The sequence below is a fragment of the Vulpes lagopus genome, chromosome 6, assembly GCF_018345385.1.
Source record: "Vulpes lagopus strain Blue_001 chromosome 6, ASM1834538v1, whole genome shotgun sequence".
NCBI classification, from domain to species: domain Eukaryota; kingdom Metazoa; phylum Chordata; class Mammalia; order Carnivora; family Canidae; genus Vulpes; species Vulpes lagopus.
The window spans coordinates 88,831,922-88,847,534 of NC_054829.1; the positions used below are offsets into that span (position 1 = coordinate 88,831,922).

At 33.6% G+C, this 15,613-nt stretch overlaps 1 protein-coding gene across 1 annotated transcript in view; it reads left to right on the forward strand.

Annotated features, from left to right (window-relative positions):
• Nucleotides 1-1,043: 1,043 nt before the first annotated feature.
• Nucleotides 1,044-15,613, forward strand: part of MMRN1 (multimerin 1) — a 60,207-nt gene continuing 45,637 nt past the window's right edge. Inside the window, exon 1 of the mRNA XM_041760054.1 lies at nucleotides 1,044-1,710. Within this exon, the coding sequence (XP_041615988.1) occupies nucleotides 1,136-1,710 (575 nt within the window). The 5' untranslated portion in view covers nucleotides 1,044-1,135. The remainder of the gene's footprint in view (nucleotides 1,711-15,613) is intronic.

Sequence of the window (15,613 nt, forward strand, 5' to 3'; positions counted from 1 at the left end):
TTGCTGAAAGAATGAATGAATGGATGAACTGTTATAACATGTTACTTATATGTCCAAAGAGTCTGCTGTGGAATTTTTTTTACAGATGAGAGAGCTTAATTGAAGCCTGAAAATCAGAGATTTGCTTTAGTAGTGAAATCATAAATCCCATGAAGCATCTCTACTAGGAAAACAACCATAAGAAAGTCTTTGATCAATTTAGCTCTCTATTATCTGCAGCTAATATATTTTTGCACCACGGCAAAAGTACAAAAGCATTATATATGATTGCATTCTAATTTATTTTTATGTAACTTCATTTTTTTCCTTCATCCATTATTACCCAAAATTCTGATTATTCATTCCATTAACTGGTTCTGGTAGAAGTTCTGAGAGCAGAATTTAAAACGAGTTCCATGTATACCTGTATAACTCAATAATTTATACTTTTCTTTTTTGTTATCACTCATCATCATTGAGAATAACTTTTTTTTCCCATTGAGAATAACTTCAAGTAATACTATGGTTGAACTATATTTATAAAAATAGGGGTATATAAATATTTTTTCATAATTTGGCTTGTGATGCATAAAAGGTTAGAGACTCTATCAATGAGTTTTTGTTTATGTATGTGCATGTGTGTAAGCACTTGAACAAAATGTGATTCTCTGGATGGGGCACAATGGAAAAGAATGTCACATATTTTTTCTCAATTTCCCTGTGTAGTAGAACAAAATGTTAAATTCCTTGATTCAGCTCATCCAAACAAAATTCCATACTCCCTGTCATCAATGTGAAATTTCTCTTCAAAATCAGCAACAAATGAAACATGAGTGGACGTAGGAAAGGACGTGTTTTTCTCATCGGTTTTCCTGATAATAATTGCCTGTTTTCCCATTTACCCTTAGCCTCATCAGAAACCCTTCACCACCTCCATAGATCCATCCTACCAGAGGTCACAGATCACACAAAACCTACAGAAACAGGAAATCAAACTTCCTGAGTCCACTACAAAACACAGAGACCTATTTCCTCTACACATCTCAAATTGGCAAAACCGTGTCTTAGCGGATTCAGTGTGGAAGCAGCTGTTGAAAAGACTAGGAGGACTATATCTCCCAATTTCACATGAGCTTTCTCACTTCAAACTACTGAGATGAAGGGAGCAGGGCTATTTATTCTGTTTTCTAGTTTATGGAATGGGGGCTTTGGGCTTATGGACACCACGGATACTTGGACTACCCCTGAGGATGCAAGCTCCCAGGAGAACATAGCCTCTGCTACAGTTTCTCAAAATAAAATGCTACCAACCCCTCAGATCGCATCAGCTGAGATAGCCACAATTCCTGAGGCAAGAACCTCTGAAGAGAGTCTTCTAAAATCCACACTGCCTCCTTCAGAGACAGGCACACCTCCTGAGGCTATGAGAAGCCAAACTCTCACATCCACAGGGAAGACAGAAGAGCTGCTGAAGTTACAGACTCTTGCCCTCCCAGTCAACCCTAGCCTCCAGTTGAATCCAAGAGCAGAGTCAGTGGTCCTTACCAACTCTACACTGAAATTTCTTCAGACCTTTGTCAGAAAGTCGAACCAACAAGCGATCGCTCCCAACTCCGTTGAGGGCAGCATGGGGAATCGATCCCCACGGGAAACGTACCTCAGCAGAGGTGACAGCAGTGGAAGCCAGAAAACCAACTCTCAAAAATCAACTTTTGAAACAACAAGAGGAAAGTAAGAAACAGTCTTTTCTTTTCTTGTCTCTCCCTAACTGTAAAGTCTTTAAGATTGTAAGCTAACAGTTAAATTGTCTCACCCTCAGAAAATGTTTTCATGTTCAAGATGAAATTGGATCACATTTCAGTTAGATAAGGTAATTAAGCATTACTTTATCTAATGGAAAAAAGATGAACAAAAAAATGGAGCAATTTTGTTTTAATTGAACCAATCAAAGTCACTTATAAAAGGGCTTTTACTTGAGATATTCACTAACAATGTAACACCACAGTGACTGTTAGTTGTTTATTCAACTCAAGGATATGTTGGCGGTGCTCAGGACACCCACAACATGAAAGGAAAAATGACAATACAGTTGGGAAATGAACGGATTTAAAAACTGACATAGCCTGGCTATGGAGGGTATAGTTATATACTATATAACTATAGTATCAAGCCAAGGAGAGCTGGGGTGGAATCATGTCTCCAGTATTGCCTAGTTTTGTGACTTTGAGCAAGTTAAATGAGCTCTCTGAAACAGAGGAGTTTTTTTATATGTAAAATACAAATATAGTATAGGAAGTACAGATAAAAATACCAACTTCATGGGGTGATTGTGCAAGGTTCAGATTAATCAGATATACTTAGATGCCTCCTTCTCAAAGAACAGGTGGTAAGAAACATATTTTACTAGTACTGTTATGTTGAGTTATGCCATTATCATGAATGTGATGAATAGAAAAGCCAATTTTTCAAGTTGATTTTGATTTAAAATTCAAGCAAATGCTATGTGAACTGTTGAAGTAAAAAAATAAAACTTTAAAAAGGATTGTTAAAGAAGATGTGGAAAAGGACCAAAAAAAAAAAATCATACTAATAAAAAAAAAGTATTGTGAGAAATTCAGGTCAATGCTTTTATTCGTTTAATGTTCAGAGTGATCTGTTTGGAATGTTAGTAGTTTAGAGTTATGAAACTAAACTTTCAAATACCTTTTACCTGGAATAAAATAATTTCAAGACATCAAATAATGCCTTGGGATCTTAGTTAAGTTAAAGATCATACTAACTATATAACATAGTTTAAGTTAATGATAGGAGCTTACACCTGTTCTGTGAAAGGTATTGTGTCAAAGTTGTTGTTGATATAAATATGAGGAGACACTGGAAAGAAGTCAATAGATTCAAATGTAATGTATTCAGAGGTTATAGAATTCTTAAAAATATATAAGTAAATCTGCTTTAAATTAAATACTTAGTGGAATTTAGAACAATCCAAACTTACAGATTACAAAATGTCCAACTTAGGGTTGGATAAACTTTCCCTATAACAGACAGTTTGACAGATATGAATTAAACTTTTTCATGTTAAGGGGCAACAGAATGTGGTCTATTAAAATTATTTTTTTTTAATTTTTATTTATTTATGATAGTCATACACACACACAGAGAGAGAGAGAGAGAGAGAGAGAGAGAGAGGCAGAGACACAGGCAGAGGGAGAAGCAGGCTCCATGCACCGGGAGCCCGATGTGGGATTCGATCCCAGGTCTCCAGGATCGTGCCCTGGGCCAAAGGCAGGCGCTAAACCGCTGCGCCACCCAGGGATCCCGAATGTGGTCTATTAAATAATGATAGCAAATGCCATGCCACTTATGTGATCATTTCTATTAGTCATATTTTATTAGACTCTATAATTTTATTTTCAAACCAATTATATAGAACTCTTAGGCACTCATTGAAAATGATCATGAATTTTTGAAAGATGCTGTCATCAAGAGATTTTTCAATAGAATATGAAATACAATCAAAACAAGAAGGGGAAAATTCACACTAAAATGTCACTTAAGTTTTATATAGAAAGTGGCATATAATTGCTTCCTAATTAGAACTAGTAATTGATCATTTGAGAAATGCTAGCTTTTAAATAAATGCTAATTGTTTTATTATGTGCCTAAGACTATTCTAGCTTCTAAGGATATATAAAATTGTAAAACTAAGAATGATTCTGCCTGCATGGATGTATCTTATAAAAAGTAAGCAATAACATATCTGCAGGTTTTTAAAAACTCAATATGTGTTAGGAGGAAATGATATTTAAGGTGTAACCCGCTGAAGAGAACTTAGTCCATGGATTTTCCAATGAAAATAATTTAAATTTTTTTCTAGAGAAAAGTACTGACTGTACTTATTCTATAGCCTGAGGCCCTGGAAAGCCTGAAGTTTTCTTTTGGTAATGCTTTCCATCAGGTCCAAGATTTATTACTTGTTTTGCCATGCAATTGAAATGGTGCTAGAGAAAACAGTTCCATGCCTTATGGACACAATGCTGATGCAAAGAAGCTTTGATGAAGTCTTTCATTTTTTCATTTGATTAGGAAGTAATAACAATAGCAAACACTTTATGACATCTGTTCCTAGCACTGTATTGCTCTGTATTGCACTTTTCAATTATTTAATCTCTATCATAACTCCATGAAGAAGATTAAGAGAGATTAAGTAATTTAGCTAAGATCACTTAAAAGTCAATCTCAGGGCAGAGATTCAAGCTCGGGTTGGCTGGCTTCAGGGACATAACTTTCAACCCCTACACTATACTCCTTTAGCAAGTGCAGTCTGTTCTCCCAAGTGGGTAAATGAGAGTTACGAGTTTTTTTCCCTGCTTCTGAGTCTTCAGAGGATATTCTTTGCTTCCGGAATAAAGCTCAGATCCTTACCCAATTAGTTATACAATGTCATCCTTGATCTGACTTCTGCCTACCTCCCCAGCATTGTCTTCTGTGACTTGCTGGCCAGTAAAATTTGTGAGTCTCTGGTCTACAATATGCTATTCATTAAACCTATCATTGTACCCTGCTTGTCCCTTGTCCCTTTGGCTAACATGGTTTTTTCTCATCATCTACTTCCTTTACACCCAATAATAATAGCTCCAGGAAGCCTTCTCAGGCTGTCAGGTGGCCCTTCTAACTTTAATAGAGCTCTCCTTGAATTCTTCTATCACTACACTTACAGTAGTATATTATAATTAGAGTGAACTTTGTGATCTCCTTTCTTATGGAGACATATTATGAATGCTAGCAAAGTCTCTGGTTTATAATAGGTACACAATAAATATTTAACAAGCTGGATACAAAATTTAGAGATTAATATGTGAATATAAAGAGGAATCCTCCCCAAAGAAATATTCTTATTTCTCTATGATGAAATCTAGCTGATTCATTTTAGTTTTTTGTTGTTGTTATGTTGTGTTTGTTTCTTACTGCCCTTGGAATTTTATAGTGATTCTAAGTAAAAGGAATACCTCTGTCTAAAGATTTTTCTGGCAAATTTTTGTCTCATCTTGTACTTTCTCTCAATTTAGTGCTGCAGAAATTCCTGGTTACCCTAGAGCTGTGGTTTCCTATCTGGTAGAGTGGTTGTTGGTCAATGATCAAGCACTTTGAAATAAGCAGGATAAAAAAAAATTAGAATTAACATATTTATACATTGAACAATTATTTGCTGAGGACCTAATTTGTCTCCAGCATTATACTTGTGCTGAGGGCAAAATAGTGAACAAAAACTGCCACCTCTTCTGCCTTCATGGGGTCTACAGTCCAGAGGTAAGAACATTGGAAAGAAAAACAGTGAATCACAAATGCTGATATTGAATCCAAAGGGTGGTAAACATTCTGAATGAAGCTTACAGGAGTATGTAACAGAGTGAATGGCCTACTCTGAAGGTGAGTAAGCCTCCCTAAGAGCATACTAAGTAATATGAGGTATTGAGAGATGTCATTGCCTATTTAAGTTCTCCCACAATCCCAACCCCTGCTTACATATATGTGAATCTTCACCATCCATTAAATCTCTAGTTCTGTAACTAGAAACCCTGGATATATCCTTGACATTTGTCTTTCCCTCCCAGCTTTTATCTAATCTATCAAGAAGTCTTATTGGTACTCCCTCTACTATATCCCCAATCCCTCTCTATCTTCCCTATACTCTCCTTTCCTAGCCATCATTATCCCCCATCAGAATCGTAGCTTGTCCACATGTGACCACTCTTGCCCCTTGTAATCCATGTTCCACACAAGCAAGAGATTCTTTAAACTTAAAAATAAATAAATAAATTTGACATATATCATTGTGTAAATTTAAGGTGTTTAAACTTTTAAATTGAAATAATGCATTTCTTTTGATGTAAGACTTCATCTTTTGTGATATTATTTATCATACTAATAAGAAAAATATATCACTATTTCTTACAATTTTTAGATTTATCTCTTAGAGGTTATTTTTATTTCTATATATACATGTCACTCTTGCATACTTAAAATGAAAAGATAAATGAAACTGGTCAAGGTGTCTCTATAGCAATGCAATAACTACTATCTGACAATAGTGAGCGAAAAATACCATTGATTTTAAAATGTATTCTTGATTTCAGAGATATCGTCTTCAAATCTGTGGACTTTAGCATTTGGCAGACTTGCTAAAAATCACTCAGTAGATTTCCATTGTATTTAGAATAAAATCCTAATCTTCACTGTGGCCCACAGAGTCTTGCTTGTTATGACCCCTGACTATCTCCATGATCCCATCATCATCACATGCTAAGTTCATTCAACTTCCATTCCTCCAGCCATACAGGCCCTCTCCCTGGGTACTGAACTTGTTCAGTTTATATGCATCTCAAGGAAGCTTCCTGTTCATTCTTGCTAGAATGCTCTTCTTTCAGTATATGGAAAGAGAGAATTCTTTTCCTCATACACCTTTAGCTTTAATATCCCTCCTCAATGAGAGGGATATTACCCTAATTACATCTAATTACCCATATGGAAATTTGCTGTTCTTATTGTATCACCTTTATCTTTTTCTTCATGGCACTCACATGAAAATATTGGATTTATTTATGTAGATGATTGTTTGTTTTGATTTATTGTTTTGTTTTTCCACAATAGAACATATATCCCCTGAAAATGGGAACATTGCTTTTCTTATTTTTTTTCTTTTTTTGGTTTCAGAGTAGAATTTAGTAATTCATCACTTACGTATAACACCTAGTACTCATCACAAGCGCCCTCCTTAATATGCATCACCCATCTGTCCAACCCACCCTCCATATCCCCTCTGGTAACCCTCAAGTTTCTCTGTAGGTAAGAGTCTCTTGTGGTTTGATTCCCTATCTCTTTTTTTCCCCTTCCCCTTTGTTCATCTGTTTTGTTTCTTTTCTTTCCACAGGATATTCTTTCCTGATTTGTTGAAAATTAGTTGACCATAGAGTTGTGGATCCATTTCTGGGTTCTCTATTCTGTTCTATTCTCCCCTCCCTTGTATTTTACAAACAAACAAACAAACAAACAAACAAATAAAAATGAACAAAAAACTCTCCTTAGCCAAGTGTCCATATTTCTATATTTTACAAACTTATATCTCTAGTCTTAATCTCTGCTTTGAACTTCACATCCATCCAAAAATTAGCGGCAACTATGGCTAGTCAGAGTTTTCTACTTTTTCTTATGTTATTTTATATACATAAGGGTCATCAATAGGGTAAAATGTTAATGAAAGATTCCAGAAGCAAAATAAAAGTTGAATATCAAGCAAGATGAACATTTTATTTGCTAAATTTAATGATCTTTCTTTTAGAACTTTATTCTTTTTCCATAAGCTATATAACTTGCTTTATGCACAAATAGGTAGTTTACTTTAAATGAATTATGACTTCTAATATAATGTATAAAATGGTAAGTTCTCCAAGATCTTTCACTAGACCACTTGTTCTTTTTTCACTAGACCACTTGTAAATAAACATTTTAAGCACCACATTTAAAAACATGATGCTTGAAATTGCAAAACTAACCATTAAATTAATTCTACTAATATAATGTGCATTTTGCTGCTTATATCTTTGAAATATGGGTAGGTTTTATGTGTGAAAAATTTGATCAATTAAATTTATATGTTGTCTCAGTTCCTTGTGGCTGCTAGACCAAAATAATACAGACTGGGTGGTTTATAAACAACAGAAATTTATTTCTCACAGTTTTGAATGCTGGACATCTGAGACTAACATGGGCAAGGGAGAGCCTTTTCTGGGTTTCCAGATTTCAAACATGATGAAAAGGATGAGGAATCTCTCTAAGGCCTCTTTAATAAGGGCACTAATCCCATCAAGAGGCACTGCCATCTCCCAATGACCCCAGTCCCAATATTATTATATTGGACATTTGGATTTTAACATATAAATTTTAGTGGGACACAAACATTCGATCTATGTCATGTATATTTTGCAAAGTTATTATCAGACCTAATAGAATACAAAGGGATTGCTCTCACAAGCTATAAAATTCTCAAGAGAAATGCACCATTATGTTACAGAATTTTTTTTTAATTTCCTTGGGAAATAAATGCAACTACTAGATTACTGCCAGTGAAAACTAACACTCAGTGGAGTACATTCTGTGTCTTAATTTTTTCTCATTAATCATTTCCTTTTATTTCATTCCTTTCATATTTCTCCTCTCTAAATTACTATTGAATATATAAATACATACTCTATTATACATGCTAGAATTTAAGGAGTGCTTATATAGTCCTAGGTGGTTAAATGAGAAACTTTTGTATTTCCACACCTTTGGGCTTTTTTAATATGAAAATATTACTTTAAACATCTATTATTTAAGACAAAATGCTAAAAGAGTTAGTTTACAGGAACAATTAGAGTAAGTATAGAGCTAAGCATCATAGCATCTGTTAGCCTGCCTTTTCTGAGGCTTTCTGGTTTGCACACTGTGAGAGCCTGACACCTACTGGAGTAGAAACAGTTTACAATGTCTCCGAATAGGCTGAAGTCACAGTTTGGGGAAAAGAAACAAAAAATAAAAAAGTTAGGTGAAATACAACAAATTTATGAAAAAGCTTATATTTAAGTAACTTTAAGAATTATTACTTATAAATATACAACGATATATATATATGTTATATATTTCTAATTCAACGTGTCTCTTAAAAATATATCATTAACTTTAAACTTTAAAAAATAGTGGATCGGGATCCCTGGGTGGTGCAGCGGTTTGGCGCCTGCCTTTGGCCCAGGGCGCGATCCTGGAGACCCGGGATCGAATCCCACATCGGGCTCCCGGTGCATGGAGCCTGCTTCTCCCTCCGCCTGTGTCTCTGCCTCTCTCCCTCTCTCTCTGTGACTATCATAAATAAATAAAAATTAAAAAAATAATTAAAAAAAAATAAAAAAAATAAAAAATAGTGGATCAAGGGCAGCTCGGGTGGCTCAACGGTTTAGTGCCGCCTTCAGCCCAGGGCCTGATCCTGGAGACCAGGGATTGAGTCCCACGTCGGGCTCCCTGCATGGAGCCTGCTTCTCCCTCTGCCTGTGTCTCTGCCTCTCTCTCTCCGTGTGTCTCTCATGAATAAATAAAATCTTAAAAAAAAAAAATAGTGGATCAAAAAGCAAACTCCATACATATCCCCTGGAATGGACACATTCGGTTCATTCTCCTAAAATTTGACACTGAGAATATTGTATATACACAATAATTTGTGACTCTGAGGCACTGTACAGTCATCTATCATCAAAAATTCAATTACATTTACCATACACTGCCCACGATGGAAGGCAAATTAATGATGCCTGCCAAAAGACTTAAATTGCAAAAGTTGGTATATAAAGAAAGAGTTTCTTTTTAAAACCTAATTTAACCAGAAAATTAAAATATTAGAATACCAGAAATTCCCCGTGATCTGAGCTTTGCATGATTGCCTTTCAAAATTTGTTTTAAACATTTATTTACATGACTCTTATAAAATTAATACTTCTATCCAAGTTTAAATATTATGTGGAATTTTGAGATAAAGATGGACAATATAAAGGAACTTGCACTAAAATATTAATGAATTACAAACACAAATTTTGTTTGAAAATAGTTATTTTCTTAAGGAGCTTAGTATCTATATGAAATTACCTTTGGACTATTAGCCAAACTAAATGTAAAAAATCTAATGTTTTATTCATGTATGATTTACATATCAAGAATCTTTTTACTAAATCTAAGTACTTACTTTCAATTTCTATTTTTTTCTTTCATATTGTGTATATATATACACAGTACTTTCTGGAGTACTTTCTCATTTATGACTCGTGAACTCATGTAAATTCTAGTGTCTCAAATTAATTATTTGATAAAGGTATTCTTGTTATAATTTGATTAAAAACTAAAGACATAAAATAAAGATTTCATAACATTTGGGAAGTATTTATGTTCATAATTTTTTAAGACTATAGAAACATTTTAGGGTGCTTGGGGAGCCATATATGTATATATGCATGTATGTATATATATATAAAAGCAATTATGGTTAAGATAAATTTATCAGGTTATTAAAGAAGTAAAAAAGGAGCCGTGTCTCTCTATTTGCATATATGACAAAAATTGGGAGATATATAAATATATAGATAGATATACAGACATGTATTCCCTTTATAAAAAAAATCCTACAAACTCTCTGAATCTTGTAATCTTCAGCAGCAGCAAGGGTTTTATATTTACTATATTAATTCATTTGGTCTCACAACAACCCTGTGAGATAGGTTATATTATTATACTTATTGTATAGATGAGGAAGCCACATTTAATGAACAAGCTAATAGCTAAGAGTTGTAGAGTCAAAATCTAAAAGTAAGCAGTCTGACTTGAGCATAAGTCAACAACGATGTTCCCTCTCTAGTTAGGGAAATTTTTCCTTATTATTTTGTTTCAATTATGCAGGTATACCAGTCTTTGCTCTTCCTCTTCTTCATTCAGGGGAAAAAACAGAGACAAAAACTCCAGACACATAAATGCAATCTCTTGTTCATTTGCCCGCATATGTGGAGTAAAAGAGAATAAAAATTTTGCTCAGGAGGTAGCCCTTCATCATCAGAAATGACCTTCTGAGTCTGACTTAGAGAAGTGAAAAAAGCTTGTGTTTGTGATGGCTATGAAGTTGAGACAAACCCCTCCTTTCCCTTCTCTTCCTTTTCCTTCTTTTTTTCCCTTTTCATCCATTCATATTATAGCATGTGGCTGAATTCCCTTCCTTTTTAAGGCTGAACAATATTCCATTATAGATAGATAGATGATAGATAGATGATAGATAGATGATAGATAGATACCTATATATCACATTTCTTTATCCATTCATCTGTCATACACACTCTGTTTCTGTCTTTTGGCTATTGTTATTCATGAAATTTTAATGATGTTCTTAAATTAAGATAGTGTGCTAAAGAGAACATTTACCCTGACTGGTAAATCTGTTCTCTTTTTACAAACGTAGAACATATATTTATCCTCCGGAACTTATAATAGTTCAATAGCAATTGAACCAAATAAGGCTTTGTTTGATTGTTTTCCTTCCTAATTATTGACATCAATGAAATTAGACTTGTGAGGATATATTCTTAACTTTAACATTTATTTTCCTTTTAAAGTGCATTACTTTTTACTAATTTATAGAAGAAAGAAAGGCAAAAAGAGAGAAAAGAAATTGACTCCATATGTTATTGAGAAATGAGTAGGTTGGATTTATAAAAGTAGTAAACACTTGTCATTAAAAACACATGACTGCTTTTCATATATTTAGAATATGTTCATCTCACTTACCACCTTTGAATTTGGTGGGAATTTAATTGCTCTGTATTTGAGGGGTTTAGTGTACTACACCCTAATTTTGCTGTTAAACAGTGATGGTCAAACTTAGCTCAGGTGGGGTTTTTTTGGAATCTATATCCATGTAATCAGCATCTTGTAATAAAAACAAAAAGGTTCTTCATATGATAAATTAGTGGCAACATGAATGAACTGGGGTTTTTTTGTGAAGGATTAATTAATATTCTCATCTATAAATTAAATCCCATAGAAAACTTAGTCCTTTCTCTGAGGCATTTATGAACTCATTAATACATGTATACATTTTTATCATTTGTAATTTGTAGTCATCTTTAGGTACAAGGTAAAGAAGATTCTCAAGTTAGAGGCATAGGTGGATGTTAGGTGAGGTGTCAGAGACTGATAGGAGAGTTACAAAATAATCCTCTTTGAGAATGCTTTAATTTTCAGGGGTATCCCTGTCTGTGTTTGAGTTCCCTCTTGTTCCTCATTGAATTCCTAAATCTATCTCAATAAGGAGATTGCAGGAGACAAAATCATAAAGATCCTTCACTTCATAAAGTCTCCCCAAACACAGAATCTTCCCCAACTACCTAGAAAAAAATTACATACCATTGGGTAATTTATGGTGAAGACTTTGCTGGCTTACCTTGATGTCTAGTGAATATCCTCAGGATCTGTTCCTATTGTGCTATTGTGTCAATTTGAGCCACAGATTATCATGATCCAAATTTAAACATTCATCCTTTTATGAATATGGTTGCAAGCAATTTATTAATATGAGTTTTAAGGACTAGTCTAAATGGACATGTTGACTGTTATCTTTTATTTCTTAAAGAAAATATCTATTGTGGTCATTATTTAAATGAATCCTTTGTTGCTCAGTCCACTCTTGGTTCAGGATAAGAATGGATATGATTGGGTAATGGTTTGGTCAGGGTATGCTTCAAATCACAAATCACTAATTAATGGAACATTTTTAAAAATTTAGTCTTTTTACTAGCTCCCTGGAAGACTGGGTTTCTAAAACATTTCAATCAAAAGTACAGTAGATTGTTTATTTACAATGCTTCTCTTAGTTCATTATCCATGAGACTTTGAGTTGTGGAAATCAAACTAGAATCCTTTTTCTCCCTGCTATTTTGTATGCTCTGCAAGCTAGGCTGGTGTTCACAAAAAACCAAAACTGCCTGGTTTTTCCTAGAACAAATCTTTTACCTATTAACTTGGAAAATCCAAAGAATCAATACAAGCTTTTTTTCAGTACACGTTGCTGCACAAAAGAAACAGTGTTATTACTCTTATAGAGAATCCCAAAGGCAGTATGCTGTTTGGAGGGTTATGACCCCATGGAAAGCTAAACACTTCAAAGTAACTGCTCACCATCCACCATAATCAGTCTGGAAAGGTACAAAGGATTTTTAGATTCAGCAAAATGCTTGTCTGGGATCATTTGATTTGCCTTTATACTGTCGGTCACCATTTTACCATCCTTAATTTTCTGTTTTGAAACTTATATTTTCTGATAATTTGGTTTTAAATTTTCTATTTACATTTTCAACATCCCTTAATGAGCTTATTTCATCAGTAGCATAAACCCAATTATGAGTCACACCAGGGGCTCCTTGGCTGTGGATAGTTCTTCCAATTTATACCGGATCAAAGATTGCTGGGCCATGAGCGATCTGCTGGTTTGCTTTTTCCCTACTCAACTCTCTCAGTCATGAGATTGTTTCAGAATTTGAGAATTTAAAAAATCTCTCCAGGTGACACTGGGATTTATTCTCACAAACAATATCTATATCTATCATCTGTCTATCTATCCATCTATCTATCTATCATCTTTTTTTCCAAAGCCCAGAATACATAGGGATGGCAGTACTTTATTTTTCCTGCCTCATACACCGCCCTCAACAGTCATGCAGCCAATTCATGTGACAGACTTTAACTGCTTCTGTTGAAGTTAGTGATTCTCTATAATTAGGATAATCAGTGGATTTGCATAAGAAATCTAATTAATTTTTAAAAATACCCCTTTTTTTGTGATCGTGTCCATTTGAAACCTTTCTTATTTATATTTCTTGCTTTTGCCAGTACTTTGTTTTATATTATTTTTGCAAGGATCACCCTGCTTTTATAAAATGTGCCAAAAGGTCTTTATCTTTATGAAACTAAATATTCAAACTTCTCATTCAAAAGATCCATGCACAATAAACTATATGGTGCTCAATATTTTTGCCATGGGTGGATGAATGACTGAGTCAGCCTTATTTGTAAAAAAAAATTTGGTCCCAAGAAGCCTAAATACTCCAAACCAGATCCTTACTAACTTCAGTGGCTCTAATATCAGGAAAAACTGTTCCCCCTTTGGTCTTTTAGATTGATTTTTGTATTATTTTAATTATGATTTTTATTTTTAGGCAAAGTAGATTTCAAATCTTCTACTGACTTAGAGGCATGTATGTCATACTGATTTCTACTTGTAGCAATTAGATTATATAGCCATACATAGAACATTTGTTTTCATACCATACTTTGTAAATCATTCCTGCCCCTTCCCCCCAAAAAAAACTCATCCTAAGTGGGAGGGTAGAATATAAATTAAACATAACGAGCTGCATTTATTTACTATAGAAAAAAAATAAGGAGAAAAAAATCAGATCTAATCATTCAATTAACCTATAGCTATTAAGAATTTTCCATAGATTGGCACAGAGTCTTTTATGATAGAAGAGCTGGTATTGCACCAGGAGTGAAGCTGATTGCTCTTTTTCTAAACAGTATTTAGATAGATAATAGATAGATAGATAGATGATAGATAGATAGATAGATAGATAGATAGATAGATAGATAGATATTCTGCTGCCTACCTTTAAAAATTAGAGAAGAGGGGATGCTTGGGTGGCTCAGCGATTTAGCGCCACCTTCAGCCCAGGGCGTGATCCTGGAGTCCTGGAATGGAGTCCCACATCGGCCTCCCTGCGTGGAGCCTGCTTCTCCCTCTGCCTGTGTCTCTGCCTCTCTCTCTGTGTCTCTCATGAATAAGTAAATAAAATCTTTAAAAATAAAATAAAATAAATAAAAATTAGAAAAGTGATTTATGTTACATTATAAGCACAATAAAAACACTTTCCAGACTTCTGCCTATAGCAACTAGATTCACCCATCTGTGCTAGATAATTTATTTTCTCATAGAATTTGTTTAATAACTTATTTTTATGCAATTGCAAATAATGTTTTGTGTCTACTCTTATTTAATAGGTATTATTTAATTCTCTCTTCATCCCATACAACTCCTTTTGTAGCACTAATCTATGTTTACAATTTAAAATTCCTTGAGGTAAGGAATATCTTTAAATATCTCTATTGCTTTGGATGGCTTCTAATGTTTGAATATCATCTAAAAATACATACTAAAAATACAAAATAAAGGCTATTTTTGTCTGATCATAACATTTTTTGTGGCAAATGACTTTGATGTGGTGAAAGTTTCCCAGCTATTTCTATACTATTTTATATGTTGAAGAGAATAAGGATACATGGATGGATATAAAGAAAGTTTCTTAGAAACTGGTTTGAGAAAAGTTATAGATACAGTATGGTCTAATTGATAAGACATGAGTATCAGAACAGCAAGTCAGCTAAATCTATAAGACAGGATTTATTTATTTTACTCATGATCATAACATTTTAAATTATGCTATATTTGGTTCATATAAAATTGTTGCATTATTAAATATAATTTTACCAAATATATAGGTATCATAACAATATACTATTGACTTTTTATAACTTTATATAAGAAAAAAGCATCATATTATATTTCTTCTGTAACCTGTTTGTGTCACACAAGTTTAATAAGCTAAATTTGATAATATTATATATTATCCAATATACATTACATTTATATTCATTTTTCAATGGTGAATAATGCCCATTGTGTATATATTTCAGCACATATTTCTCCATTCCATGTTAAATAGACATTTGAGTTACTTTTAGCTTTTGATAATTATGAATAATGCCTGCTGCTATAAATATATATGATTACTGGTATACTTCTGCAATCATTTCTCTAAAATATATATCAAGAAGTATAACCACTGGGTCAGAGGGATTTGTATGCTCATTTTTACATAATATTAACAAATTGTTTTTCAAAATGGTTATCCTCTATCAACAGTATTTATGAGATTCCTTCTATTCTCTATCTTCTGAACATGTGAGATTGTCAAATTCTCAATGTTTGATTATTCTGGAACATAAAATATTACCC